This window comes from Xiphophorus couchianus, chromosome 4 (assembly GCF_001444195.1).
Source record: "Xiphophorus couchianus chromosome 4, X_couchianus-1.0, whole genome shotgun sequence".
NCBI classification, from domain to species: Eukaryota; Metazoa; Chordata; class Actinopteri; order Cyprinodontiformes; family Poeciliidae; genus Xiphophorus; species Xiphophorus couchianus.
The window spans coordinates 787,277-815,227 of NC_040231.1; the positions used below are offsets into that span (position 1 = coordinate 787,277).

The 27,951-nt window shown below is 51.2% G+C and overlaps 2 protein-coding genes across 15 annotated transcripts; one reads left to right on the plus strand and one right to left on the minus strand.

Annotated features, from left to right (window-relative positions):
• The first annotated feature begins 117 nt into the window (after nucleotides 1–117).
• On the plus strand, nucleotides 118–13,176 carry katnb1 (katanin p80 (WD repeat containing) subunit B 1). 4 transcript variants are annotated; one of them, XR_003595131.1, is made up of 21 exons: nucleotides 118–348; nucleotides 827–931; nucleotides 1,017–1,147; nucleotides 1,370–1,487; nucleotides 1,554–1,654; nucleotides 2,123–2,164; nucleotides 3,115–3,198; nucleotides 3,366–3,505; nucleotides 3,924–3,995; nucleotides 4,063–4,213; nucleotides 4,294–4,484; nucleotides 4,557–4,702; nucleotides 5,463–5,513; nucleotides 5,725–5,789; nucleotides 5,865–6,050; nucleotides 6,119–6,268; nucleotides 6,339–6,415; nucleotides 6,682–6,756; nucleotides 6,833–6,949; nucleotides 7,016–7,241; nucleotides 13,163–13,176. XR_003595131.1 is itself a non-coding variant. In XM_028014581.1 (20 exons), the coding sequence occupies exons 2-20, from the start codon at nucleotides 892–894 to the stop codon at nucleotides 7,155–7,157; spliced, it is 2,079 nt and encodes a 692-aa protein (XP_027870382.1). In that variant the 5' UTR covers nucleotides 118–348; nucleotides 827–891; the 3' UTR covers nucleotides 7,158–7,775. The 4 variants fall into 4 exon arrangements, 3 of the variants coding, with proteins under 3 accessions (XP_027870382.1, XP_027870384.1, XP_027870383.1); XM_028014581.1 differs by lacking the exon at nucleotides 13,163–13,176 and having other exon boundaries at nucleotides 7,016–7,775; XM_028014583.1 differs by lacking the exon at nucleotides 13,163–13,176 and having other exon boundaries at nucleotides 119–348; nucleotides 3,390–3,505; nucleotides 7,016–7,775.
• kifc3 (kinesin family member C3) lies at nucleotides 7,859–27,858 on the minus strand. 11 transcript variants are annotated; one of them, XM_028014577.1, is made up of 24 exons: nucleotides 27,719–27,857; nucleotides 20,476–20,481; nucleotides 18,158–18,278; nucleotides 16,623–16,759; nucleotides 15,292–15,406; nucleotides 15,086–15,156; nucleotides 14,949–15,014; nucleotides 14,317–14,457; nucleotides 13,987–14,226; nucleotides 13,691–13,864; nucleotides 13,485–13,556; nucleotides 12,230–12,377; nucleotides 11,998–12,128; nucleotides 11,795–11,906; nucleotides 11,528–11,709; nucleotides 11,328–11,432; nucleotides 11,117–11,247; nucleotides 10,856–10,979; nucleotides 10,637–10,766; nucleotides 9,999–10,228; nucleotides 9,781–9,930; nucleotides 9,101–9,230; nucleotides 8,699–8,826; nucleotides 7,859–8,266 (listed from the first exon to the last, which is right to left on the minus strand). In XM_028014577.1, the coding sequence occupies exons 3-24, from the start codon at nucleotides 18,237–18,239 to the stop codon at nucleotides 8,258–8,260; spliced, it is 2,808 nt and encodes a 935-aa protein (XP_027870378.1). In that variant the 5' UTR covers nucleotides 18,240–18,278; nucleotides 20,476–20,481; nucleotides 27,719–27,857; the 3' UTR covers nucleotides 7,859–8,257. The 11 variants fall into 11 exon arrangements, with proteins under 11 accessions (XP_027870378.1, XP_027870379.1, XP_027870376.1 ...); XM_028014578.1 differs by lacking the exon at nucleotides 20,476–20,481 and having other exon boundaries at nucleotides 27,722–27,858; XM_028014575.1 differs by lacking the exon at nucleotides 20,476–20,481.
• Between the last annotated feature and the right edge of the window lie 93 nt (nucleotides 27,859–27,951).

Below are 27,951 nucleotides of genomic sequence, written 5' to 3' on the forward strand. Positions count from 1 at the left end.
GATATTTTCGATTATAAGTATTTTTTAATTAACTCGTATTGATTAAATAATTAGATTTTCTCCGTTTGTTCGCTGAAGTCATTGTTAATAAAGTTGGACAGAAAAATGCTAGTTTTTTACGTTAGCGGAAGTGACGTATTGACTTGGTTGCTAAGCTGCAGCAGAGATCAAACAGCCTGTCAACAGGCAGAAGTGTGGACTCGGAACCTCCTGGAGGCGGTTTAACCCGAACAGCGGTGCCCCTGCGTCCCGCAGACCCGAACCGGGAGGAGGACTCGTCAGAACCGGTCCAGTTTGCTCCGGTTCGACCTGCTAGCTAGCAGTTGCTAACCAGCTGGTTACCCTCAGGTAGGTTTACCTGCTGGTTTCCGTTAGAGGAGCCAGCCACTGGCGCACCTGGAGTAAACCGACCAATCACGGTCCAACAGGACCGTTCGGTGATGATAGGTTCCGGGTCCAGAGTGGGAACAAACTGGGTCAGAACCTTCCTGACCCGTTTCCTGCAGAACAGTTCTGGTTCTAAGCAGGAAGTTAAGAGTCCAATGTTTACTGACCCGAACCGAACCGAACCAGCTGCCTGAGCAGAAATGGGCTAAGTGGAAGAATCAGAACCAGTCCTATTGTGCTAATACGATCTGGACCCGAAACATGAACATCTCTTAAATGTGGAGAACTTCTCGATCGGGTTGAGGTATCTAAACTAAACCCGGACATATACCCTGGTTCCAGTTCTGACCCGGTGCCCTGGTTCTGTCTCTGACCCGGTTCTCTGGTTCTGTTCTAACCTTATTCTGTTCTGATCCGGTTCTGTTCTAACTTCCTGCAGGAGGAAGAGGCTCCATGGAGAGGTCCTAATGATTTAACTCCAGAACCGGCCCAGTTTGTCCCAATATGGCTGCTGCCAGCAGCACCAAGATCTCATGGCGCCTGCGTGAGTAGAACCCGGAGGAGAGTTCTGATGCGGCCCGGTCAGGATGGGTTCTGGTTCTGAAGCGTGTCGTCCTGTTTGTCCTCAGAGGAGTTCGAGGCCCACTCCAGAACCGTGTCCTGCCTGTCTCTGGGGAAGAACTCGGGCCGCCTGCTAGCCACGGGGGGCGAGGACTGCCGCGTCAACATCTGGGCCGTCAGCAAGGCCAACTGCGTCATGGTGAGACCCGGCACCACCGGAACCAGAACCCAGCAGGTCCGGTCCGCTCACAAACAGGCTGGATGGCCGTCCGAGTCCAGCTATCAGAACATGGTTACGTTCTGAACTGGGAGGTCCGGTCCAGGATCTGCTGTTAACTTTACAAACGGGGAGGGAACCATCTTGGCTCTGACCCTTTCTCTGTTCTGACCCATTATGGGTTCTGACCCGTTTCTCTCTCAGAGCTTGACGGGTCATAAGAACCCCGTGGAGTGCGTCCAGTTCAGCGTGTCAGAGGAGCAGGTTGCAGCTGGTTCCCAGTCTGGATCCATTCGAGTGTGGGACTTGGAGGCTGCCAAGAGTAAGGCTACTTCCTGTCCTCCAACCTGCTACTTCCTGTTTCTGACCTGCTACTTCCTGTCCTCAGTTCTGCGGACTCTGATGGGACACAAAGCGAACATCACGGGTCTCGGCTTCCACCCGTTTGGAAACTTCCTGGCCTCCAGCTCTGTGGACACCAACATAAAGGTGTGTGTTTGTGTGTGTGTGTGTGTGTGTTTGTGTGTGTGTTTGCGTGTGTGTTTGCGTGTGTGTGTGTGTGTTTGTGTGTGTGTGTGTGAGTGTTTGTGTGCACGCGTGTGTGTGTGTGTGTGTGTGTGTTTGCGTGTGTGTTTGTGTGTGTGTGTGAGTGTGTTTGCGTGTGTGTGTGTGTTTGTGTGTGTGTTTGTGTGTGTTTGTGTGTGTGTGTGAGTGTGTTTGTGTGTGTGTGTGTGTGTGTGTGTTTGTGTGTGTGTTTGTGTGTGTGTGTGTGTGTGTGTTTGTGTTTGTGTGTGTGTTTGTGTGTGTGTGTGTGTGTGTTTGCGTGTGTGTTTGTGTGTGTGTGTGAGTGTTTGTGTGTGTGTGTGTGTTTGTGTGTGTTTGTGTGTGTGTGTGAGTGTGTTTGTGTGTGTGTGTGTGTGTTTGTGTGTGTGTAATAAGTCTTGGTGTGTTTTCCAGCTCTGGGACGTCCGGAGGAAAGGATACGTGTTTCGCTACAAGGTCAGATCTTCAGATCCAGATCAGTAGTTCTCTGTGGTCCAAGAATTTGCATGTGACCTGATCCAGAACCACCTGATCCAGAAGCCTGGTTCTGGCTCTGAATTAGTCTTTCCCATTGTGAAGCAACGTGAAACATTTTGCTTCACCATCTTTCCATAACGTTTTTTATAACATTCTGAATTTACAAAAAAGAAACACTTCCTTATATTTTAACAGTTTATTGGGTCAGCTTTATTATACTGACTGAATAAATGCATTATGAGACATATTTACACAACATAACAAGACAGGAACTTATTAGGCTGAATAGAAATAATAAGATACTCGTCATAAAGTTTCCAGTTCAGCTCCTTGTTGCCTCTCAGCTGCTGGTTCTTTAAGGAATATTAAAACTTTTCTCCATGAAATGATTTAATTAACGACATGCCTTAAAATAAGCATCTTTGCATTAAGGTCTGTAAACCAGCTAAATAACACTTTAAAATCTTACATGACCTTTAAAATATATTTTAGAAATATATACTTTAGTTTTCAAATAAATGTTTAGCTCTAAAACAATATTTCTGGTATTTCTAGTCATTCTGATCACAATTAAAAGCAACATTTTTATTAGACTCATAATTAGTAAAAGTTATTTAGGGCCACGGTGGAAGATCCAAAGAGCCGATTTTGGCCCCAGAGCCACAGGTTGGAGACCCCTGGACTAAACACACCTTATTAGACTTTAATCCAGTCAGAACCCGGAGGTTCTGGATGGGTTCTGGAGTCAGTGGATCAGGAAAGCTGCTGGCTCAGGTTCTGGATCGGATCGGTTGGATCAGAGAAAACCAGCAGTTCAAGTTCTGATAGAACCTGCTGTGGACTCTGGATCAGAACAGTCAGAGGTTCTGCTGTTTAGTGGTTCTATGTTCCAGAACCGGGTTCTGTCTGATGTCGGCTCGGTTCTACAGGGTCACACAGACGCTGTGAGGAGTTTGGCCTTCAGTCCGGACGGGAAGTGGTTAGCCTCGGCTAGCGACGACTGCACCGTGAAGGTAAACATCGACCCAGAACCCATCAGAACCGACTCAGAACCCATCAGAACCATGCTGCTGTCTGAGAAGCTGACCCAGTCCCTCAGAATCCAGCAGAACTCTGACCGGGTTCTGATTTCAGCAGCTGTTTCAGTAACTTCAGACAGAACCGAGTCGGTTCCGCTCAGCTGGTTCTGGTTCTGTCTCTGCAGCTGTGGGACCTGTTCCAGGGGAAAACCATCACCGAGTTCAAGTCGCACTCGGCGGCCGTCGGCGCGGTCCAGTTCCATCCCAACGAGTACCTGCTGGCGTCCGGCAGCGTCGACAGGTCCGGCTCCGCTCCGGCTCCGCTCCGGCTCCAGAACCTCTGTCAGAACCTATGTCTCCATGAAGACCAGAGGTCAAAGGTTGAAGAGGAAGAAACTGATTCTGGGTCTCAACAGATCCACTGTAAATCTGAAAAGTGTGGTGTGCTCCTAACACACATTAATGCTGCTGTAGAACCTGGCCTGCTTCGACCAGAACCAGAACCTCCCTGACCTGCTGCTGGATCACAATAACATTCACACCACACTTTTCAGATTTTTATTTGTTAGAACTACAAATCTTTTCCTTCCTCCTCACCGTTTGAGCTCCTCTCTGCTGGTCCAGCACAGAAAGCCGGTCTGGTCCAGTAGAACCGTTCTGGTCGGCCCGGTTCTGCTGGACCAGGTCAGACGGCCTCAGTGTCCTCCCATCTCCTGCAGGAGCATCAAGCTGTGGGACCTGGAGAAGTTCACCAGGGTCGGCTCTCTGGAGGGAGACACGTCTGCCGTGAGGTGAGCTCCATCAGCCTGACCTCTGACCCCGCCCCGTACGCCACGGTGACCTATGACCCTCCTCCAGGTGCCTGCTGTTCAGCCCGGACGGCTCCTGCCTCTACAGCGGCGCCTCGGACTCCCTGCGGGTTTTCGGCTGGGAACCGGATCGATGCTTCGACACGGTTCCGGTCGGCTGGGGAAAAGTATCGGACCTGGCCGTCTGCAACCAGCAGCTGGTGAGCGGCCCCGCCCCTGCGTAGCCCCGCTCCCTCCCCTGCCAGCGTTTCTAACGGCGCCATCTCTGTCCGTGCGTCAGATCGGCGTGTCCCACCAGCTGTCCAGCGTCTCGTCCTTCGTGGTGGACCTGAAGCGGGTGAAGCAGAGCGGTGGCGCCGTGATCCAGGGGATCGTCCGGGACGACCGGCCGCTCACCGATCCGGCGGAACCCAGAGCAGCGGCGCTGCGGCGCAACTACGACAGACCCGCCACCGCCTGCAGCTCCCACAGGTCAGCATCGGGGGGCGCCGACCGTCTGGGGCTGTGATGTCACGGGGTTAACGGCTGCTGTGATGTCATCAGGATGAAGCGCTCAGACACTGATAGGCGGAGCCCCGATGGAGAGAGGCGGAGCCAGAGTGAGGACGAGGCGGAGGACAAGCAGCCGTCAGCCGAGATCCACAACGCCGACGACTACAGAGAGATCTTCCAGCCCAAACGCGCCATCTGTAGGTGGAACAGAGCAATTACCCATGGCGAGGCCACGCCCCTTCCTCTGCAGGCTCCGCCCCTCGCTCCACTCACACACACCTAGTGCAGCCGTCATGTTCCTGAGTATTCATTAGAATATTAAATTATCAATTAGTATTAATTGGACTCCTGGAGTATCAATTAGAATATTGAATTCTCCGTATTTTCCGGACTACAGAGCGCCCCCCACTGTGAGCCACACCCACAAAGGTTTTAATAAAACACTGGAAACGTGTATATACAAGCCGCTGGTCTCTCCGCCGCTCTCGGTTTTCCACAAGGGGGCAGCAGAGGGCTGTGCCCTAATAAACCTGCTGGATCTATTAGGACACAGCTCTGCGTGTCCAACGCCGAACCATGACCCGTTCAGGCCGAGCTCACGGGCAGAACAGCGGCTCTTTCTCCCTCCTGTCCTGCCACTTCGATAACCTTCAACTTAAACCTGCTTCATATGAACTCCTTCCTGTGGTTTCCATGATGAGGGCTTGAAAACATTCCTCCGTCGTGCCTGCTGCTGGCATGAGCTTGTTCTAAATGAAAATCAGCGCTTTCTTCTTTGATTAACAATTTTGACTTCCAATGAAAAGCCTCATCGGCTACAAACCGCCTGGTTCAAAACGTGGGGAAAACGTAGCGACTCATAGTCCGAAAAATACGGTATTAATAATTCTTCTAACTACCTGTTGCTAGGTAACACATCTACCTGTAGCTAACCATCCAGGTGTGTTTGTGTCTCAGCTCGAACTCCTCCCAGGATGTCGGAGCCGTTTCCTGCTCCTCCTGAAGACGGTGAGTTTTCCTGGAACTCAGCTGCTCCTCAGTAATCTGATTACTTCCTTCCCCAGGCAGAGTCTCACCTGCCCGGGTCAAGGGTCAGGGGTCAGAAGGGGGATTCTGCTGGCCGGTTTGGTCCGACTCAGCAAGAAGATAACCCAGCTGTGGTTACAACCCTTCACAATAAAAGCGGGGCGTGTTTGTAATTGTTTCCTGTTCCTGTTAGAGAGCGTGACGGCTGTCGGCCGGCAGCTGAAGGACATGATGCTGCCGTCTCCCGACAAGCAGCAGGTCAGTAAATGCAGCATCATCTCTGCAGCCCTGCTCTGATTGGACCACAGACATGTGACCTCGCTGCTCTCTCAGGCTCCGCCCCTCGCCACCTCCACCCCCATCCAGAGGGTCGAACCCACAGTGGTCGCCTTCACCAAGCCGTGTAGCCCCGCCCCCAGCAGCCAGCCTGCCCCTCCCACCAGGCCGCCGCCGTTGCCGCGGGTGATCCCGAGCAGCCGCAACGAGCCGCTGGGACTCAACGTGGCCGACTTCCTGCCGGTGAGCTTTCCATTTCCTCTGAGCCGTCAGAACTTCCTGTTAGCGCTGCTAACTGTGTCTGGCTGCAGTCCCCAGCCAACCACCGGGGCGGCGCTCTCACCGACGACGGCGCTCTGGCACAAATCAACAAAGGTCACGACACTATGTGTGTGATGCTGAGCAGCCGCCAGCGCAACCTGCAGACGGTCCGGTCCGTCTGGACCCGCGACGACGTCAAGGTGAGCCGCCGCTCACCACAGTAATCTGATTACTGCCTGTCCTGACACTAAGGACCGTTTGTCTGCGCAGAGCGCTCTGGACGCCGCCGTGTCCATGAACGATCTGTCCATCGTAGTGGACGTCCTGAACATCGTCAACCTGCAGCCGTGAGACACACACACACACACACCCCTACACACACACCCCTACACACACACCCCTGCCTGTCTGTCTTTATGGGGACTTTCCATTGACTTCCATTCATTTCTGCAGCCCAACTTTAATCCTCATCCCAACCAAAACTCAATTCACACCTTAGTCCTAAATCTGACCCCTGACCCAAAAACAGCGTCTCCCTTTGGGCGGAGTGTGTGCGCTCCATCCTTCCTGGGAGCGTTTGAGTCGGAACCAGCAGCTTGTGGTTCTGTTTCAGCTCCTTGTGGAAACTGGACCTCTGCACCACGGTTCTCCCTCAGATCGACAAGCTGCTGCAGAGCAAATACGAGAGGTGAGACCCAACCAGAACCAGAACCAGGGGATGGGTCTGGGTCAGCACCAGAACCTGACCCTGGTTCTGTTTGCAGCTACATGCAGACCGGCTCCACGTCGCTGAAGCTCATCATGAAACATTTCTGGACTCTGATCTGCGATACGCTCAGGGCGTCGCCGGCGGTGGGGGTGGACATCACCGGGGAGGAGCGGTGAGTCACCGGCAGGGGGCGGCGCAGGGCCGCGGCCCACTTCTGACCTTTGACCTCTGTCTGCAGGCACCAGAAGTGCCGGGAGTGCTGCCGCTACCTGAAGAACCTGAGCAACGTGGTGAAGAACCGGGCCGGCCAGGCCGGTCGCCATGGCAGCGCCTTCAAGGAGCTGCAGCTGCTGATGGCGCCGCTGGACGAGGCGCTGTGACCCGCTCTGGACCGGACCAGATGCGCTTTGGACAGAACCAACAATGTTTTACAGTTTCAATGTTGGATAAAGCTCCAGAACCGGGTCTGTTCAGTTTGTTTTATTCTGCGGTTCAAGCTTTTTCTAATTAAATCATTTCCAGAACTTCAGAAGAACGTTTGAATTGAACCGGATCAGAACCGTTCATGAAGCAGCAGCATGGTTCTGCTTATCGACCCGTTTGGCCTGGTCCGGATCCGTCGGCTCTGACAGCAGATCAGAACCTCTGCACCCGACAAGCTCAGTAATCCAATATATTGCAGCCTGCTGCCAGCTGATTGGCTCATTATGCACGAAGCTGCTCCATGATTGGACGGCAGGAACCAGCCGCATCGTCTGATTGGCCGATAGAGCTGTGAAAGGAAAACGCTGGAAGCTCTGCAACTGAAGATTAATCTGGATTATTACTTCATAAACTGTAATCCCAGCGTGAGAATCTGATTTTTTCAGGTTGTTTATAGAAATTCAAAGTTTTTGTTTTTTTTAAATATTCTGACCAAAAGCTGCAGCTGGCAGCGTCCAGGTGTCTCACCTGGACAGTTTAGTTTTATTTTGCATAAATAAATAAGTTTTTCCTGAGTTTTTTCCGTCTGCTGAAATGTTGTTTTTTCTTGTAGGAAAACATTTAGCAGATTAATCTGCAGCAACAACCAAACGATCAGAAAGTTTCAGGAAGTTTAATAAAAACATTTAGAAAACAGACGGACCGGATCCTGGCCGGTTCTGGAGCAGAACCGCTCCAGAGTCCAAACTCGAATAAGATCCAACCAGATTACAACATTTACAGGTCAAAGTTCAACTAAATAAAAACCATGCGGGGGGCGCTGCTGCTGGGGAACAACCTCAGAGTAAAGTGCAAAAACAACAGAAGAAATTCTGAGGACTCAGTTCTCTAGAGAGGAACTGTTCAGTTCGTTCAGTTCAGGAGGAAGAGTCTGCTCTTCTTCATCGTCAGAAGTCCTCACACTCCAGCAGCAGTTCTGGCCCGATTCGGTGAGGTCCGGTCCACCAGCAGAAGTACTGTCGGTTCTGGACGTCCTGCGTCTCTCAGGCGTTCAGCTTCAATCGTCCTGCAAACAGAAACTTGATCAGAACCAGGTTCTGATCCAAAAAAACACATCCAGTCCGGAACACAACCCGACCCGCAGCAGGAGAACCTTCCTCCCGGCCAGCAGGGGGCGCCATCAGAGCCCCGCCCACCACAGAAACACCTGCAGAATCCTCCCAGCGTCCTCTGCGCCGCACAGCTCCAAATGTTAGACGGTATCAGATTTATTCCAGATTATCTCAGAATGGACTGAGATTATGGGAGGTTTCCATCAGACTGGCTGCAGCGGAGGAAACGGAAACATTCCCAGCATGCATCTCGCCAGCAGCAACGTGGGCTCAGTTCGCCCTGCGCAAGGCCTGACAGGCACACACACAAGCTGCGGGGGGTGGGGGGGTGGAGACAACACTGGGGGCCATGCCATGCTGAGGTCGCCATGCCGACCCCCACCTACCTGCCCGCCGTCTCCTAGCAACGGGCCGGCTCTGTCTGGAAACCAACCAATCAGAGCACAGAATGAGGAAACAGAGGAAGAGGGGCAGACGGACAGCGGAGGCGCTCCGTCTCTGGGTCCGCTCCGACCTGCAGCCAGGAGGCACAGCTCAGTTCCCACAATGCACTGCAGGCTGCTGGAGCATTTATTAAAGTTGGATGAAAATAAATTCAAGAAGCTGAAGAAGCTCAGAAACACTTGACAGGAAAAAGTCAGAACCTGACTTCCTGTTTAGTTACTCTACAAAATAAAAGCCTCTTTAAGTGAACTTTATTCAATCTGAAAAACCAGGATGCAGATCATCTTCAAATATTCCTCCGTTTTTATTCCGAGGAGGTCAAAGGTCAACAGAGTGCTGCGCACCTGCAGCCAGCTGCGACTGGGAGCGCCTGCGGGATCCGCTGGGCGTCCTGGAGGCCGAGGACAGCGTGGAGCCGGCGCTGCTGGCCCGGGAGATGGGGAGGGGCGCCGGCGTGACGGGGGGAGAGTCCAGCTGGAGAACCAGAGAGTTTATTATGAAGATCAGCTGCAGCACGCAGCATGCCCTGCAGCTAACCCGCTAGCAGCAGAGATAAGCCTTAGCTTAGCACTTTAGCACACTTTGAAAACATTTAGCACACATTGTGTTCAAGAATTTATCCAGAAATTTAACATTAGGGGATGCTAATTTACTTTGCTCTTTATTTCAGCTGAATAAAGTTCAAAGTCTGTGTCGACGTTTTGCTTTTAGACTGAAAAAAACAACTGAAGATGAAATGTTCTGACAGAAACCCTACTGTGGCCAATGCTAATGCTAACCATTAGTGCATTAGTATTAGCAGAACCAGTGTTGATGCTTGGGTTCTGCTAATGCTATAGCGCTAATTATTAGCATTAATTCCACTAATGCTAACATGCTAGTGATGAAAATTTGTTCCACTAATGATGAACAATTAAGGCATTAGCAGATCCAATACTACTGCTTTGCGCTTTAGCATTAGCACATGTAGCTTTTCACTGGTTCTGTTGTGCTGAGGGGGCGGAGCCCGGTGTGTGGCGCGTACCTCTAGGCTGTCGTGCGTGGGCGAGGACGACGTGGACGAGTTCTCGTGTCTCTTGGACGAAGCGGCAGAGTTGAGCTCCACGCTGCGAACGCGCTGAGCGAACTTCAGCGAACACACCGACTCGCTCACGTTGCCAGGCAACGGAGACACCTGCAGGAACAGCGGCGGTGAGAAGCGGGTTGGGACTGCGGAGGCCGGGTTCTGGTTTCTGGACTCACCTGGACCATCATCAGGGTCTTGCCGTCTCCGCTCAGAGAGTCCTGCAGCAGGTAGGTGAGCCGCGAGTTCCTGAAGGGGACGTGGGCGTGTCGGCTGCGCAGCGCGCTAATGACATCACCCAGCGCCGACAGCGACTTGTTGATGCACTGCGCTTCCCGGAGCCGGCTGCCCTCCGCTCCGGACTTCCCGATCCGCTCCGAACCAGCCAGGTCCACCAGGTTCAGCTTCCCTGAACCAGAACGATGAAAATCACAGAAACGTTTCAACACCTAATTATCAGAACGAATGCTAACAAAGCCGCTACATTCAAAATAAACTAAAAACCTCAAGAAGTAATTAAGAATGTAAAAGATATCCTTACATATTTGTTCGTATTTCATTTAATAGTATTTAATTTTTTGACTGAAACTGCTTTCCATACTAACAGTCTTACTGATCCAATCTTCCTCGTCTCTGATTGGTTACACTAACTCTAATCTGATTGGCCAACAGCAGCAGAGGGCGGAGCTAAAGAACTCGCAGGATCATAACGATGTTTGTTCGCGGTTCTCGGAGGGAATTTGGGCCTTTCTGGCCTTCCCTAGGTCCGATAAACGGATCCGGACCGCCGGCGGTCAGAAAGCAGAACCGGCCTGACCTTGTGTTCTGGTTCCGGTCGTGGTGTTGAACCCAGACACGGTGATGATGAGCAGCGCGTGGGAGCGTGAGCTGTGTTCGTTCAGGTTGGTGCACGCCGTGGCCCGGTTCACCCGGCCCAGCTCAAACACCTGGGGACGGGGATGAGGCCATCAGAACCAGAACCGCTGCTCTGGTATCTGGGTGTTTTACTCTGAAAGGACAGACAGGAAGCGGTTACCCTGTTGATGTCCTCGGGGCTCTGGACCGCGATCTCCGTCAGTCCGGGGACGTAGAGCTGTCCGCTGCCGTCCGGGTTCAGCTTGATGTCCAGTTTGTCTGTGGGATTCTGCCTGAGCAGGTCGCTGCAGGAAACCAGAGCGTCAGAGCCTGCAGGCGCAGCGCAGGGCAGCAGAACCCACGCAGGGAACCATCAAATCTAAAGCAGAACCAGAACCTGGTCCAGAACCAGGTCCAGAACCAGACCCGGTCCGGTCCTCACCGCAGCGTCTCGTTGTAAATCTCCACCAGGTTGACGACGATCCGATATTCCCAGTCCAGATTTTTCTCCCTCACCTCAGCGAACAGCAGGCGCAACGCGCGCTGGTTGATGCCGGGGTCAGAGGTCACGCCCTGCGGACACAAAGGGGCGGGGCTTACAAGTGGGAGGCGGTCCTGTGTCAGGTGAGGCCGGGCCAGGCTCCGCCCCCTACCTCCATGGTGTAGGTCTTCCCGGATCCCGTCTGTCCGTACGCGAAGATGCAGACGTTAAAGCCGTCGATACAGGAAGTGACCAGAGCCTGCACTTCCTGGAACACCTGGAGGACCAATCAGAGAACAGGACACAGGTGAGACGCCAGGTAGGCGACCAGAACCAGGAGGAGCCAGGAGGCCCGGTTCAGGAGCTGCTCACCTCCTCCTGCGAGGCCTGCAGAGGGAAGACCTTGTCCAGTTCAAACGTCATGACCTTTCCCCTGGAGGACAGGTAGAGGACGGCGTCGTCGTCCGAGTCGAAGCTCAGCGCCGTTCCCGCGTCGGTCGAGTCCAGTTCCTCCTGGCTGACGGGTCGGACCCGGCAGAACACCCGGATGTTACCTGGGACACAGATTTTATGTTAAATGGGCCTGCAGTAGGAAGCAGCAACCAGAACCGAGCCGGGAGGTTCCGCTGCGGGTCGGACCTTTGAGGCGGACCAGCTCGTTGTGGCATTTCTTCCTCAGGTTCATCTCCCTCTTGTACTTCCTGAGCAGATCCTGGTTGGTGCTGCTGACGTCGCCGATCACCTGGCAGATCTGCAGACACAGCGGGTCAGCCGGGCCGGGTGGAACCGGGCCGGGTGGAACCGGGCCGGGCGGAACCGGGCCGGGCGGAACCGGGCCTCACCTCCTGCTTGGCCTCACTGATTGCTTTCTCCAGCATTGAGGGGAAATCCTGGACCTGCTTCTTCAGGCAGTTGTAGTCAGAGGTCAAAGTTCGCAGGGCCGGCTGCAGGCTGAGCAGGTTCAGACGCACACCTGGACACATCATCATCACCTTCGTCATCATCATCACCACCTTCACCATCATCACCACCTTCACCATCATCACCACCCTCCCAGCCTGCCTCGGGTCTCACCTGCCAGGTTCTGGTGGACGGCCTTCATCTCGCTCTCGGCCCGGATGAAGGCCTCCTCGATCAGGCGGTTCTTCTCCTCCTCCAGGCTCTGCATGTCGGCCTCCAGCTGGCCCTGCGCTCGCTGCATCTCGCCCTCGTAGACGTGGATCTGGGGGAACACGCAGCGCCGTTTGATCCCTGGGTTCTGTTTTTCGGCCGTCGTGAGATTCGGTGGCCAAACGTGAAACTGCTGGGAGTTACTCAGCAGGTTGTTGCTAGGTAACCAAAGTGAGTGAGTTAATTGATGCTACTCAGATAGCTTGGCTCAAGCCTTTCCTCTGCCTACATTTCCCAGAATGCTGTGCGGTTGTAGATCGGAGTTCAGTGAACGCTCCATCACCTTCAGCATCGCTAAAACATGGCGCCATTGAACCGAGGATAAAACATGGCCGACACGTTTCCACATCTATGGACAGATTATCCAAGAAACCTAGTACTCCTAGTGTTAACGTCCAAAACTCAGTAAAACATGCAGACATGTTTAACTAGACAGGTAAATCAACAGATTAAAGTAGATTAAAATGCACAGATTCATTAAATAATCTCAGCAGAAGTTAAAACGTCTAAAGAAAAACACAAAATACTGACACAAAACACAGACAGGAAGCCGACCACAGTTTTCCTCTGCTTAAAGTCGGTGAGCTAAGCTAGGCTAACTATGCTAGGCTAACTGTTAATTATACATGTAGATCTTAATCCCACATAAATATTTTATCTAACCATAATCTTGGCCACTGGGTGATCTACTGGGAAGCTGCCTGGCTAATCCAACAGAGTCCAGAGCTTCTCATTCAAACCAGTTTAACCTTTTATTTCACTGACTGACTACTGGAATAACGTAGAGATGTTATATTAGATTTTAGAAAACAGAAAAATGACATTATGTGTTTAGAGGCCAGAGCTCCAGCTGACAAAAATATATAGATCCATTTTTAAGAACAAAAACAGCAGAAGAAGTTAATAAAACTGAAACTAATTCAAAAGCAAGTCAGTAATCTGACTGACGGGAAATAAATTTATATTCCTTTATTATAATTATTGTAACCATGACGAGCAAAAAGAACCATTTGATTAATTTAATCACTGAAGTTATTTTGAGTTTCTTTGCTCTGGATTATAAATCCTGGATGTTTAATCTGAGTAGCTTGAATTCATCTGGGAGCTCAGGAGCCTGAGGGGGAGGTGGGTCTGTGACATCACAGGGGGCGGGGCCAACCTTGGACAACCCGGGATCCAATCGGCTCTTTGCGTTGCTGACAGTCGTGGATAAAAGGCCACAGAGGCGCAGCTGCAGCCGGACAGGTAGAGAAACACAGGTGAGCTGCGACACCTGGACGCTTCTGATTGGCTGTCAGGCCGGTGCAAGACACCCAGCCCCAGACACGACGGCCAATCAGAGGACGGGAAGCAGAGGCATCTCACCTGAGTCCGGAGCTGAGTGCAGGTGCGCTGCGAGTCGTGGAGCTGCGCCTCCAGCTCCCGCAGCAGCTGCCTCTGCAGCGACAGCTGTTCCTGCAGCGCCCCGTTCTTCACCTGCAGCTCCACCAGCACCTTCTGTGAGTCCGCCGACTCCACCTGCACCATCTGGGTCACCACCTGCAGAGGAGCGCGAGGCTGGGTCAGCAGCTGCAGCAACACCAGCTGCTGCAGCTGTGTGACTGCTCAGAGAGGCGGATCGCTCCGTCAGATTTCTGCATCTCTCTCCTCCGTTTCCTTACCTTGACTCTAGGGGGCGCCGCCGCCTGTCTGGCCAGCTCTTCCTCACACTCCTGCAGTCGCAGATGCAGTTTCTGCTCTCCGTCGCTGCGGCGCCTCCTGCTGTCGTCCAGCTGCAGCTGCAGCACCTCCACCCTGCAGCTGCTCTCCTGCAGCTCCTGCTGCAGCTCGGCCAGCCGCTGCTCCCGCTGTCGCGCCCGGCTTTCCCAGGACGCCGCCTCCCGCCGCAGCGCCTCCGCCTCCTGCGGCGCACAGGCAAGGGGCGGAGTCAGACTCGCCCACTGCGGCTGCGCCCGCTGCGGCTGCGCCCGAGGCTGCGTCAGCGGACTCACCTGAGCATGGCCACAGCGGCTGCAGCCGTCCGCCGCCGCGTCAGGCTGAAGCTCTGAGCTCCTGCGTGACTTCAGCTCCTGTTTCAGACGCTCGTTCTCCACCAGCAGCCGCTCCAGCTGCTTCTCCAGGTCTGTCGCCCCCTGCAGGACAGGTGGCCACATTACAGCAGCTTCTAACCAAGAGGACCGTTTATCAGCTCAGGACTAGAGCCGGGAGATTAGACTAAATTATAATCTTGGCGTTTAGTTAAATTTGTGAAGGTTAAAGTTCTGCTGCTGATAAAAGATGAAATATTTCCTTAATCATAGAATTGATTAAGGAAATGATCGGTCCGATCAGTCTGATCAATCAATGAATCACATGATAAAGACTCATCTGACTTTATGCCGTAACCTAATCCAGACGATCGGACCCGTTACTCCCGCTGCTTTTGTTGCCACGGTAACCGAATGGTGTGGGTCTGAAGCTGAGATTAAAGCGTTAAGCTGCAGTGAGACCTTCCTGTTCGGTTCTGACTCGGTATCGGGTTCGAGTCTGATCCCAACAGGGTTTCTACAGAGCCCAAGTTTGGGTCAGAACTTTGAGTTGCAGGTTCTGGACTCAGTGGCTCCGGGTCCAGAACCGAACTCACCAGTTCCGAGCGCAGTCTCTCCACCTCCTGAGTCCGATCCAGCAGCTTCTGCTCCAGCGCCGCCACCTGCAGGCAGAGCCGCCGGTCAGCTGGACCGGAACCACAGAACCCCAGTGGGCCCGGTTCTGCAGACGTACCTGTGTGTGCAGCCGAGAGACGAGCTGCTCCTCTTTGGGTCGGCTGAAACGGTCCGGATTCGGCTTCACACCTAAAACCAGACAGGAACATAACCGACCGGACCAGAACCGGATCAGGCATCGGGCTACGCTCTGATTGGTTTGGTCAGTGCTAAAGGTTCTGGATCCAGATCCGGGTTCAGGTCTGGGATCAAAATCAGTTTAACCTGTGGGCAGCAGAGGCTCCTCCCCCTGCGCCCAAGCTCCGCCCCCCGTCTGCTGGCAGGAAACCTCCTCCGAGCCGAAACGGGCCTGAAGCTCACACACCTTGTCCTGCAGAGTCTGAACACACACACACACACACACACACACACACACACACACACACACACACACACACACACACACGGTGGATGAGACTGCAGCAACAGCAGGTGACTGTTCTACAGGGCGCTGCGCTCTAGAGGTCAGAGGTGAAAGGTCATCTACGGAGAGAGACTGAGGCAGATCAGAACCAGGAGGATGAAGATAGAAACGATGAAGGTTTTTACATTGACAGGCGTCCAGCAGCAGGACCAGGAGACTCTCTGCAGGACGAGACGGCATGGAGGAAAACAGGACAGTTAGGAAGACACTGGACAGAGAGACAGAGAGAGAGACGGACAAAGAGAGAGACGGACAGAGAGACAGAGAGAGAGGCAGACAGACGGACAGAGAGAGAGACGGACAGAGAGAGAGACGGAGCTCTCCGAGGTGGGACGGTTCAGTGACCTCTGCTAACTTCAGTTTTTTCTGAGGAAACGATGACTCAGTAAGCTAAATGCTAAGCTAAAATGAAAGGAATCGCTTCACTGTGTGACGTCACATCCTGACCGCTGCTTTGCTAGCAGTAGCATCGTGCCTTCTGTTAGCGCTGTGTGCTAGCTGTACTGCATCTTTTATAGCATTATTACATTAATAGTTTCTATTTGGATCATGTAATCAGAAGACAAAAATGCCATTCAGTTACATTCCTGGAGTTAGCGTTAGCTAACTGGCTAACTATGCTGAGCCTTGTTTCCAGACCAGTTCATTCCTTTTCTGGCTCCTACATGTCAGACCGGATGGACGGGTCTACTGCTGGTGGCACCTTTAATTAAAGTCGATAATCGCTTCACTGCTATGAAGCTACAAAAATGGCTCAACAGGTGGACCGGAAGGGGCGGGGCCTAAAGTGTCAAAACAAGTTGCTGTCAGGCTGCAGAGCTACAATAACCAGGAATCAAATCAGCTGAAGAATTTAAAAGTTTTCGCAGAAGAATCAGTTGTTCTATTGACAAGCGCTGCCCTCTAGAGGCAGCAGTGGAAACATCAGTTTTCCTGGTTTTAGTTTTCGGTTTTCAGCCGATCAGACGGATGAGGATCAACATCATCAACGCTCCGTGGCTCTCGGCCCAGGGTTTGACCCCTGACCTCCACCCATCCTCACACCGACACGTTCTGACAGAGCCCATCAGAACCTGCTCCGTCTGCGTTCAGCTGCTGTTCGCAGAGCGGCGCCCCCTGCTGGACCGATTACCTGGATGAGCAGCTGGTGGGACGAGCTGGCGTTGAGCTCCGCGGTCAGAGGGGGGCGCTGTGAGAAGGCGGCGGCAGGCAGAGACAGGAAGGAACCGTCGTCTTCACCATCACTCATCAGGAAGTCCACTGAGCTGGCTGCAACACACACACACACACACACACACACACACACACACAGTTAACACTGGAGAGTCAAAGAGTTCCTCTGATCAGCAGAACCAGCAGTTTCCAGCAGGTTCTGGAGCAGAAGCTGCTGCTTCTGCTGGAAACCAGTCTGCCCAGTTAGCAGCAGCTAGTGACCTCTGACCCCCTCACACCGAGTCGATTCATCTCCAGTCTCCCTGAACTCTGACCTCTGGCCGGCCGGAGAACAATCCCAGCTGCGTGTGGAAAGCTTGGACTGACCTTCGATCTGCTGCCATGGAGACCGGGCCGACCTGTTGCTGCAGCTGAACCTGCTTCAACGACTACTGACCCACCTGCAGAACCACAAACAGAATCGACCCGGTTCTCTGATTAGTCCAGATTCATTAATTTGATCTTCTTTAGAAACATCCTAAAGTTTCTAAAGAAGATCCTAAAGGACCAGAGGAGAAATCTGCTGTCAATCAGCAACCATCAGAGAGCTGCAGCATCCTGATCATCATGGTGGACCACCTGCTGGGAGGCTCCGCCCACCAGGCTGCAGATGGTTCGGAATCAGACACAGATTGTAGAAACGATAAATTATCTCTAACGTTGCTCTCCAATAAACCTGAAATCTTGATGCTAATGAACAACGGCGGACACAATCTAGCTAATCCGCTAATTTTATGTTTAGCGCTTCAGATAATTTTGGAAACAATTAGCACAGCTAGCATCCCATAAATTAAATTTTCCAAATAAATTCTAAATGCTGATTTACTGCCTGTTTCTTAAACTTTAGCATTAGCTTCTGCTAAATACCATATTAGTGTAGCACCTTAATGTTAGCGCAACTAGCCTGCACTAGCATAGCACACTGAGCTGCAACAACACAGGATGAGCCATTCGGTCTCCACACCATGACTGTCTGGAGAGCGCCACCTCCTGTCTGGCTGAGGGACTGAGCAACTGACTGCAGGGTCTACCTGAGCAGACGGCCTGACTAGCAGATCGGGGCAGAGCCAGAACCAGAACCAAGCCCAGTTCCAAACTGGTCCCTCTGAGGCGGTTCGACAGGAATCAGTGTGAAGGTTGAGCATTAGTTCTGGTTCTCAGACAGAAACAGGAAACGGATCAGAAACTCTCTAATCTCACACACACACACACACACACACACACACACACACACACACACACACACACACAGCTGGGAATGTGCAGCTCGGACTGGAACAATGGCTCCAGTGTTCGCTCCCCTCCAGAGACAGAAAACCCATCAGAACCGTTCGGCTCACCTGTTCCTCCTGCCAGGCCCGGGCCTCCTCCGTTCGGCCGCTCAGGTGTGACTCACCTGCTGTCAGGGAGGAATGCAGCCACGCTGCTGCCTTCAGGCCCCGCCCTCTGACTCACCGTCCAATGAGAGGTCTTTCTTCCAGAGCTCCTGCAGGCAGGGGGCGTGAGCGATGTCCCAACTCTGTCTGGTTCCAAACATGACCGCCGGGCCGAGCAGAGCGCTGGACCGCTGGACCGGCTGCAGAACCAGGAAACGAACAAACATTAAAACATCTGGAATCTGCAGACTGCAGCACGGCTCCCCCTGCTGGCAGGAAGGGCGCCGTGGCTGCAGAATGATTTCCTTCAGTCCTGAACACAACAACCCAAACCTTGAAGTTTTGGATAAAAACCTGGAAAAGATCAATAATAGATAAACAGATTTTAGAAAACCTTCCCGCTGCTCTGATCAGAACCAGGTTTCATAAGAACCGATGGACCGACCAGAACCGCTGGTAGAACCCAAGAACCAAAACACTCTGCAGTTGGCGTGCCGTGGTGGCGTAGCGGTTAGCGCCACCCACGTTTGGAGGCCTTGAATCCTCGACGCGGCCGTTGTGGGTTCGACTCCCGGACCCGACGACATTTGCCGCATGTCTTCCCCGTTTCCTGTCAGCCTGCTGTCATATAAGGGACACTAGAGCCACAAAATACCCTGGAGGGGTAAAAAAAAAAAAAAACACCCTGCAGTTACAAACGGACCAGGCTAAAACGGACCGGGCACCAAACGGACCGGAGGTTCTGGATGTAGAAATGGTTCCACCAATTTGTTTCTAATCAAGCCTTCACTCTTCCCAGTTAGACCTCAAACCACAGAGTTCACCAGAACCAGTACCGTGGACCCGACTGGACCTCGGCCCTCCGACAGGCTGAGGTCAGACCGACTCACTGCCCCAGACCCGCTAACCGGTACCATCTGTCCAGAACTCCAGCAGACCTTACCGCTCCACAGCGAGTCTTCCTCTCCGCTCCTTTTCCGGACCGGCGCCGGTCCAGCCAGCGCTTATTGATCAGCGTTCCCACCCAGCCCAGCATGCTGCCGTCCAGCCATCCACTCAGAACATCGATCCGCTGCAGGTCCGATCGGACCGACCTGCAGCAGCTGATCGGGATGAAGCTAATCTGATAATCCCAGCAGCAGATGGTCCATTAGCTGGGCGGGTCAGAACCGGCAGGAAGAACTCTCACTGAGTCTCAAACTACGGAGGAAAATATCGATGGCCAAAAACCCATCGATCGCTGGCCTGGAGGTACACGGGTCAGAACCTTCTGCGGCTCGGTCCGATCGCCATCAGAACCTCCTGACGGGTCGGTCTGACTGACTACCCTAACCTAACAGGAACAACGATCAGAACCGGTCCAGAACCGGTCCGCCCCAAAACCACACAGGTTCAGACAGAACAGACACAGGTGAAACTCCTGTTACCATGGCAACAGAGAACCGGTCAATGTGGAGCGAAACACAAATAAAGAGTTTAATATTTAAATAATTTTATTTAAGAGGAACAGAGAGACCGCGCTGCGTTCACTGACCTCTGTAAAAACCAGTTCTCATCCCAAAACAACGCCGCCATTAAAACTACTGATACTACGATCAGAACCAGCAGCAGAACCGGATCAGAACCAGCAGCAGTGATTTCTGGGCCACAGAGACAAAACCAGCCATTTATTTTACTATTTGTGGACAAATCTTGAAAACGTTAAATATGTTTCACAAATGAAAACGATTCAATCTGTTTGGGTCAAAATAAATTATTAGCTGTGAAAACTAAACTATTTTTTATAGTTTATATTTTCTAATATATTTTGTAATTTGTCCTAAAACGATGAAAAAAAAAAAAATTAAAAATCTATTTTGGCAAAAAAATTGCCATTATTTTATAAAAGTGGGGATATACTGTATTACTGAATTGTGTATTATAATAGCTCAATAGTATAATAATTAACTACTTTTCTCTTCCTGAGCAGAACCACAGCCATATTCATTCAGAACTGACCCGGTCCAGCTGTTGAACAGAACCAGAACCTGTTGGGTCAGAGGTCGATGGGTCAGGCTGGAAGCATCGGCCTCCTCTGGAAAGATCAATAGCCGATCAATACCGATCAGCAGCTCCGTCTGACTTCCAGCCTAAAGACAAGAAGGCGACAAAAATACCTGGCTGAGGCCCCGCCCCCACCTGCTGCTAGCTGGTTAGCTAGCTGCTGCCCGCTCTGAGGCCCCGCCCCCACCTGCTGCTAGCTGGTTAGCTAGCTGCTGCCCGCTCAGCAGCAGAAACAGGAGCTGCTGCATCAGGTTACAGAGCTGCACGTCTGCTGCTGCAGCCGCTCCTCCGTTCATCCATCCATCCGTTCATCCATCCATCCGTTCATCCATCCATCCCTTACCTCCCGGGAGCCTCCTCCTCATCCCTTCATCTTCCTCAGAGCTGCAGCTTCATGGCGACAAACGGCAGCAGGCTCTCTCTCTCTCTCTCACACACACCCACACACACACACACCCTCTCTCTCTCTCTCTCTCTCTCTGCTTCCTTCCTCCGTTTCCCTAGCAACAGCAGAGCAGCGTCACACCCCCAGAAGCCCCTCCTTCACAGACGGATTAATATTTCAGCGGAGCGGCCCCTCCCCCACCTGCTGCACCACTGATTGGCTGATCTGGCTCCGTGACGTCACGGGAAGCAGCTTCTGCTCGTTAGTTTGAAGAACAGCTTCGTCTAGTTTCTGTTATTGAAAACTTTTATGCATGTTTTCTGCTCACTAACTAGTTAGCAAACTACAGCAGTTAGCAAGTAATATATTTAGGTTGAAGCTAAACGTCTACAAATCTTCAGCTTCAACCTAAATATTTAGTTTAAAGATAAATATTTATGCTAGCTAATATTAGCCTAGCTAATATTTAGCTAATGCTAGCCTAGCTAATATTTAGCTAGCATAGCTGGAGGTCAGACTGCAGATCATCTTCATCATGATGATGACTATGAAACCAACGGACCAACATCTGGGCCGAGAGGTAAGCTGACAGGAAGTGACATCACTGAAACGCTCTGGTCCACCAAAATCATGTATAAACCAAAGATTCTCCTTACTGTTATTTTTGTGTTTCGTTTCCATGGAAACAGCCAGGAAGTGACCCGTTTTAATGGTTCTGTTCCAGTCTGAGCTGTAGTGCAGCTTATTGCAGGGAAAATCTTTCCATTGTGGAAACTAGCATTAGCATTAGTTAATACTAGTTAGCATTAGCTGATGCTATGTTTTTATTCATATAACAAATGTGTTTTTAATGTTTCCCATCAGCAACTTGATTCTCTGGATGACTGATAATTTTCCATGTTTTTGAGGCCTTTAAACAATTGTTGCTATAAAATGTTCAAGTCATTTTCAGTTTTGAACAAACTTGATGTGAATTTTTGGTTTTGGTTTTGGTCATCCTCTTCTTACAACTTAAAAGTAATAATTCGCAACAAAATCAGAAACTGAGGACTTTGCTGTTAGTGAGTCTCACACCAGTCTTAATGGTTAGCATTAGCCTCCGGTAAGTTTGTCTTTTATGTTTAGCTTTGATTTAGCGTTAGCTTCTGCTAAATTTTGATGTGAAGACTCTCGTTAGGCGAATAGAAGCTAGCTTGTGAAGCTAACTTCCTGGCTAGCTGCGCCTACTAACTACTGATGATTTCAATGCAAACATTTATTCTCCAATCAGAACCAGAACCTTAAACTGCTCCGGTTTCATCCCTGGCCCGGTTCTGCTCCTCATCTGGACCCGTCTCCTGTTGGAGGACAGCATCTCCGTCCCTCCGGTCCTCCCTCGGCCCGCCAACCCGACTCCATCCTCCAGAACCTTCTTTTCCGTCCCTGCAGCCTGAGAGGTTCTGTCCGGCCCGGTACTGACCCACTTCCTGAGAAGGCTGTGGAACGCGAGGACGGCCAGGGTGCACAGGACGTACATGTCTGCCGGCCGGGTTCCGTCTGGTCTGGATCAGAAACAGGCGGTTCTGTTTGGATCCAGCTGCTGCATCCACCGGAACCGACCGGGTTCTGAGCTCCAGCTCACCTGCTCCATCTGTTTGACCTTTGACCCGGACCCGCCCTGACTGACGCAGCGGTTCTCCAGAACTGATAAGACAGTCGGACCTTGTCCTTGCTGCAGGTAACCAGAACCAGAACCAGCAGTTTCAGGTGGCAGAAACTCTACACCTCTGCAATTCAGAACCAGTTCTGATCCAAATGGATCCAGCAGTTCAGAATCGGTCCGATATTCGGTTCCAGCTAAACATTCCTCAGAGATGGAACCGGTTCTGTAGACGGAGGTTCTGGAGATTCTGCAGCTGGAGCTCAGTTCTGTTCTGGCGCCGAGCGGTTCTGCTGAGTGGAACCAGAACCTCTGACCGGATTAAATGCTCCTCTCCCCTCCCCGACCCGGGACCATCTGCTGCAGCAGATGAACCGGGCCGCGCCGGCGCCGCTCGCGTAACGCTCTGATGAATCACTGGGAATGGGTCAGATCGGGTCAGAACCGATCAGGCTGCTCAGTCCGGTCTCTACAGACTATCAGAACCTTTTTCAGCTGGTTCTGATCCATGCTCTGGGTTCTGATTGGCCGAGTAGAACCTTGGCGCCAACCCGCTCTGAAGTGGACCAGAAACAGAACCGGGCCCACAGGAACAAATGGCGGGTCAGGTCTCAGACCCGACCCAGAGCCGGCCCAGGTTCTGGACCGGCTCTGGTTCTGGAGAACCCGAGCGATCAGACATGAGCAGAGCTCAGGCTTTAACCAGCAGCTGGTTCTGATCCACTTCCCAACCAGAACCGGGTTACACATTAACCCGCTCGGAATTTAATCTGGTTATAAAACCAGAACCACTCCTCTGACCCGGTTACACAACAGAACCTGATTCGGACCGAAGTAGAACCCGGACAGAACCTGAACCCAGAGTTTTGTAACATTAAAACTATCAGCAGACCCGGTTCTGGTTCTGTAAAACCATTAAAAATAATAATAAATTAAAGTCGGGTCCAATCTGAGCAGAACCGGTTCTGAAGGAACTCTTTAAATTATGGATCAATAACTGAAATGATCTGATCCGGTTCTGTGGGTCTGTTCAGAACCCGGTTCTGGTTCTGAATAAACCCAAAGTCCAAACTATAAGAACTCTGAGGTTCCTCCAGCCGTTACCATGGTGATTAGCAGATCAGTAAACCCTGTGACTGAGGTACCAGAACCGGGCCGCCAATCAGAACCTTCAGATCCGATCGGTGTTCTGGTTGAAACTTCCCATCAGAACCAGAACCAGACATCTGACCCACCAGAACCAAACATCAGACCTACCAGAACCAGAACTCGGACCCACCAGAACCAGACATCAGACCCACCAGAACCAGACATCAGACCCATCAGAACCAGACCCATCAGAACCAGACATCTGACCCATCAGAACCGGGCCGCCTGCAGCTGCTTCCTGCGCGGCTCTCTGGCTCCCCCTGCTGGTCACTCAGAGAAACGGATCCCTGATCAGAACTTTTATTCTGCTGAATCCGTGGAGACCCATGACGACCTGCCCGGTTCTACTGGTTCGGTACTGGTTCCCTAATCTGCATCGGTTGCCATGGTGACGGTCCAGCATGTCTGGGTAAACTTTCCTCTACTTAGAACCCGACCCAGCTCCAGAACCCTGCAGAAACCGCCCACCAGATCTGAACGCCCCCACGGTGTTCCTGACAGCCGAACCTTTCAACCGGGTCAGATTCTACCAGAACCGTCCAAACTGGGAGACCGTGACTCTTATTAGTTCGCTGCTAATCTCATTTCCTCTGATTGGCTGCCGTCTGGACCAAATGTTCCAGTTCGGCCTGCAGCCAATCAGAGAGCAGCTTTCTCATCAAATCCCAAAACAAAGAAAGTATTCACACCCCCTCCGTCCAGCTCCAAACAGACTTTTATTTTGGGGATTTTCCGTGGTAAATCAGCAGGAAGTGGAAGGAAATGGATTCCTGCTAATAAAAACCTTAAAGTGTGACGTTCATCTCTAATTAGCCTCTTTACTTTGACTAACCCAAATGACCCAGTTCAGGTTCAGGAGTCACTGAACTGGCAGATAGAATGCAGCTATTAGCAGCTAGCATAAAGCAGGAAGTAAACACAGCAGACCTCTGATCAGGAGCCCGACCTTAACTACACATCACACGGTGCTGGCAGCATCATGCTGTGGGAAGATGCAGCCCTGAGATTGGGGTCAAAGTTCATCTTCCAGCAGGACAACCAGCTGGAGATATTATGGGATGGGTTAGATCAGAGCTTGGCCTAGCCCAAGTTCAGACCTGAGGGTCTGTCAGGACGTTGATGTGGAGGCTCTGCAGATTTCTCAGGGGTGTTTAATGTAAATGCAGGCCACACTTTTCAGTTGACTGGTTTGGCTGATTGGGCTCCAGGTTTCTGTAGGAAAACAGCAAATCGTTTCAGTGGAGCTTCATGTTTCTGCATCTCAAACCGTTTGGTTCAGTTCATCTGGTTTCATTGAACAGAAATGATTCACTTTCCCAACATCAAGTCAGCGCAGAAAAATTACAAAGTCAAACTTTTTCCTGAGAAACGGAGCAGCAGAACCTGATCTGTTCTTGCAAATAATCCACCAATATTCAGAAATCAAAGCTAATCAATCCGTAGATTACAGAATTTATTAAAACTCTTTTTAGTGCTGGTTCCACGCTAACACCCATGGGCCAGAGGGTGGGCCGTGCTAACAGCGGAGTTAGCACAGTGCTAACACCGCTGTTAGCACAGAACAGTAGAGGTTTCTAAAATCTGACAAGATTTCAGGTGATTTCTTGGCTTTCTATGACTTTTCTTAGTGTTTGATACTTTTTCCCTTTGTGATCCCAGTTTCTTCATCTGTGAACCAGTTAGCTTTGATTTCCCAGTAATGTGACAGAACAACCAGTTCCACAGCTTCAGAAGATGCGGTTGGAGTTCTAAACAAATCCAGCCGTCACTTTTTCCTCCGGCCTGCTCCGAGTCTGTAGAGGCTGCTGGGCTTCCTGTGATGTGGCTGCAGCCGCGGTTATTTATAGCTGCAGCGGGCGACACGCCCTGAGGCTGCACACATCTGGACCGGCCCAGACCAGATCTCTGCTGCTCCTCAAACACACCACAGCTCTAACAGCACTGAGGATTCCTGAAGCCCCTGAACGCCTCAGAGCAAAAACACTGAAGAACCGGGCAGAATGGATCTGAACGCCTCATCAGCTGGCATAAAGTCCAGAAGGTCATTTCCCGACTCCTCGTCACTCCTCGTCCAGCTGAACGGGTCTGCAACTCATCTGCTGATACTGGGTTCTGTTAGCAAACAGAACCAGAACCCACGTTACATAAGAACCGATGATGGAGCAGAACACCAAGCTGCTCTGGATCCGCTTCAACATAAACTACACACACGCCAACAGAACATGCCAATCCCAAACATCTGGACCTCAGCGGCACCACAGAACGCAACAACAAACAGCTGGAGCCCGGCCGAAACAGTACCAGGCCCAAACGGGCCCAGACTGAAGTTGGCACCACCAGGTCACACCTGCTGGTCTGCGTCAGGGAAGCAGGATCAGAAAATCTATGATATCGATCATAGCATCACCACTGGCTAAAAGGTTAGCTATGCTAACAATAATCACCAATCAAACAGCAGGTCCACTGAAGCGCAACACCACATCATATTTAGCAGAAGCTAATGCTAAAGCATTAATCATAAACATTCATTCCACCAACGCTAAAGCATTACACAAAGTATTTACTGGCATGAGAGGGCAGGAAACCGAACTGCTGCCTAAACATACTTCAAATAAAAGCATGAATCTAAACGACTAGCTACATGAAGAATTCAACAGTTGAAAACCAAAAACGTTAACAAGTTAACATTTAATTTTCTTTAATTAGAAAAGAAAATTAGTGCTCCAGAATTGATCAGGAATAATTCATTCAGGGGAAGCTAATAGCACTAAATGTTTTTAAAGTTAGCAAAAACGCTAACTTTAAAAATTAGCGCCACCATTAATGCATTAGCCTCCATGCCACCGAGTCTCAGATATTAATTTTGCTGCCATGGCCGATAACACACTTTCTGCAGTTTCAACATGTTGATAAAACGACCAGAATCTGACATCGGCTCTCCACCCACAATCCTGTGCTGCGTCACATGACCAACCAGACGTCACATGACCAACCAGACGTCACATGACCAACCGCTTAAGAAACACAAACAGCAACAAGATGGAAACTAAATCCCGATAATCCTCCAGTTTGAGCATGTTGCTGGTTCCCTCAGGCAGGTGACGGAGTACCAGTGTGACCAGTTAGCTGAACGTCTAGAAGATTACAGGAAAGTCCAGACACCTCGGGCCAGATAATGGCCTCCTGACCTCTGACCTCCACCATGATGCTTTAAACCCAACAGCCCAGTTTTCTGTCTCCATGAAGATCTAATTTAAAACATTAAAACATGACGGAAAGATGAAAAAAGTTTATTACACATGAAAGTGGCTCAGTTTCCCCCAGAAAAGCTGCTGAGCCTGGTGGTAGGGGGCGCTATCGGGCAGCCATGTTTAAGTTTAAAAATGTTTAATATCAACAGGAAAGTTGAAAATATCACAAGGTATTTATACGTTATTGGAAGACATTAACATATAAATACAAACTACAAAGTCTTTAAAAAGTCAAACAATAAAAAACCAATAATCAATAAACAGCCTGGAGGCTGAAAGGCTGATGAGAGGCTGAGAGAAATGCTGCTGGCCCTTTAAGACTGTAAACATGTCCAACATCAGAGTCTGTCCAGGACAGAAACAGTCCTGCACGGGTCCAACAGAGACCCAACAGAACCAGTCAAAGCGTTTTTCATTCAGTTTGTTCATCAGAAAAGAAAAACTTCCTCTGATCCTTCCAGTCATTTAAAACAGTCTTCCCAGTGTTCCCAGTAGCAGGAATATTTCTATGGAAAATGATCAAATAAACAGAAACTAACAGAAATGAAATAAAGAGGCAACAGAGAAAATATTTATGAATTAATTATTGATCCATCAGAATCAATACAGTCAGCAGGTTAAAGCTGATCCGAACCAGAACCAGAACCGCATCAAGGGGAACAGAGAAACAAACCAACAGAACCTCCAGTTTGGACCGACAGAACCATCTGCTGCTGGGTCCTGTCCAAACTTGTAAGTGAAACTTCATAAAGGTTTGCTTCAGACCAGAACCGAACCCAGAACAGTTCGGGATCAGAACCTTTGGTGTGCTGGAGCCGGTTCTTTCAGCAGCAGCTGGTTCGGATTGGACCCGTTCCTCCTCCATGTTCGGCTCGCTAAAGAACGTTCTGGTTCTGATTAGAGGCGAGCTCTGTCTGTTGGACCGTTCCGAACTGGACTGCGCTGACAGCTCGCTGTCGCCATGGTAACCACCACGTGGAGGGTCCCCAGCTGGGCAGGTGAGGCCGCGCGCGCAGCTTTTGTCCGGGATGAAAGAAGCGCGAGGCGGTGGAAGCTGCTGGAGCCGCGTGAAAAGAACCGAACGGAGCCGAATGGAGCCGAATGGAGCCGAACACACCCTGCAGGACCCACAGAACCAGCAGCGGAACCACAAACTGTTAAGTGTCTGCTTACCTCCTCCTCCTCCCGCAGGCCGCGCCGCAGTCGGGAAGAACGCTCCCGCAGAAACACGCTCAGTCTGCGGGTGTTTGAGGGGCTACGCCGCTCAGCTGTGGCTCTGCCGGTGCTGCCTTCACAGACGGTCGGACGTGTGAGTGAGCGGGACTTTTATAGGAAAGAGGGCGGGCCGCAGCTGGGGGTCACGTGACAAACAGAAGCTTCAAAATAAAACATTTAAATGAAATAAA